Source organism: Perkinsus marinus (assembly GCF_000006405.1).
Source record: "Perkinsus marinus ATCC 50983 genomic scaffold scf_1104296940618, whole genome shotgun sequence".
Taxonomy (NCBI): domain Eukaryota; phylum Perkinsozoa; order Perkinsida; family Perkinsidae; genus Perkinsus; species Perkinsus marinus.
In genome coordinates this window covers 1-1,225 of record NW_003212802.1, presented here as the reverse complement: position 1 = coordinate 1,225, position 1,225 = coordinate 1, and the positions used below count along the sequence as shown (strand labels likewise).

Below are 1,225 nucleotides of genomic sequence, written 5' to 3'. Positions count from 1 at the left end.
ATGCAGAGTATTAGTAGTGCTTAGTATCATCTAAGCATGCATTATAATTCGGCATTGCATTCGGAGGGTTTGCATCTCCGATCACAACAACTTCATAGTGACAACGGTCGGTCAAACTTCTAAATGGAGGTGTGCCAGTGACTCACTATGGTAAAAATCTCTAGCCTCAGCCTATGATCAGGCCCCAGCCCTCGACGGGGTGTCCACCACTGCTAGGCCTCCTTAGGTCTGAAAACTGGAGAATCCCGCGCTCAAACAGGCGAGCGCCAACATTAATCGGCGAGCGAGATTTCGCCGTCTCGCGACGTTCGTTTCGATCACAACTCTACTACGATCGTTTGTGCTTTTATGCTCTTTTCTTCACATCAAGACCTCTTCTGAGAATATTACAATTGCCTCTTGCTCTCAGTGTAGTCTATTATTGCTTAGCATGACCACCTCTCGTTTGCTCCTTATCTTGCTTCATTGCAGCCTCCTCGTTAGGGGAAACTTTGAAGAGACCAAGGAGCTCAACTTGAGGTAAGTTCCTATCATCCCTACTCTCCTCATGCGCTCCCACTCAGGTATCAACTCCCCCCAATATCCACTCCCCCTCCACAAAAAGCCCTCACCTACGAAGGTGATGTGGAGGTAGCTGGATTGACCACCCCCAAGTAAGTCCCTTCAAGCCGAACCTAGGTACCACACCTTTTTCTTATCAGAGCTGAAGGCAGTAATACGACCATCTATATCATCCTCGTCGTCGTCAACGCCCTCTTATTGTGCTGTATAGTTCTGGTTGCATTCCATTGCTTCTTCCACTGCTTCCAATGGTGAGTCTATCATCGACTTATGCTCCTTTCACAACCTCCGTTTCAGGATCGGTAAGATGCTATGCATTGGGGTGTCCGAAAAGTCGCGTCAAGCGTGGCTCGAGAAGGAACTACAGCTACCACCAATAACCAAGGACAGTGGTTCACCCACAGCAACGTCTACTATTGTGGACGATATCGAGATGCAACTCGATGGAGAGAATGATTTCTAATGATACGATTTAATGATCAAACCGAGAAGGTCAAAGGCTTGAATCCTCACCTCTCACCAGAAAAACGTCCATTATTATTATTTGTTGTTCGCGTGCCCCATGATACGTGTCACTCTTATGTTGTTGAGTTGAACAGTAAAAGGTCACAATGGCAATTCCAGCTAGCATCACTGCATCATGCTTCATCATTAGTATTACAAT

General features: G+C 46.5%; 1 protein-coding gene across 1 annotated transcript; it reads left to right on the top strand.

Moving 5' to 3' along the window:
* Nucleotides 1-430: 430 nt before the first annotated feature.
* Pmar_PMAR029711 (hypothetical protein) lies at nucleotides 431-1,024 on the top strand (the record flags this gene model as incomplete). Its single annotated transcript, XM_002782020.1, has 4 exons — nucleotides 431-519; nucleotides 564-653; nucleotides 702-812; nucleotides 859-1,024. The coding sequence occupies 4 exons, from the start codon at nucleotides 431-433 to the stop codon at nucleotides 1,022-1,024; spliced, it is 456 nt and encodes a 151-aa protein (XP_002782066.1).
* Between the last annotated feature and the right edge of the window lie 201 nt (nucleotides 1,025-1,225).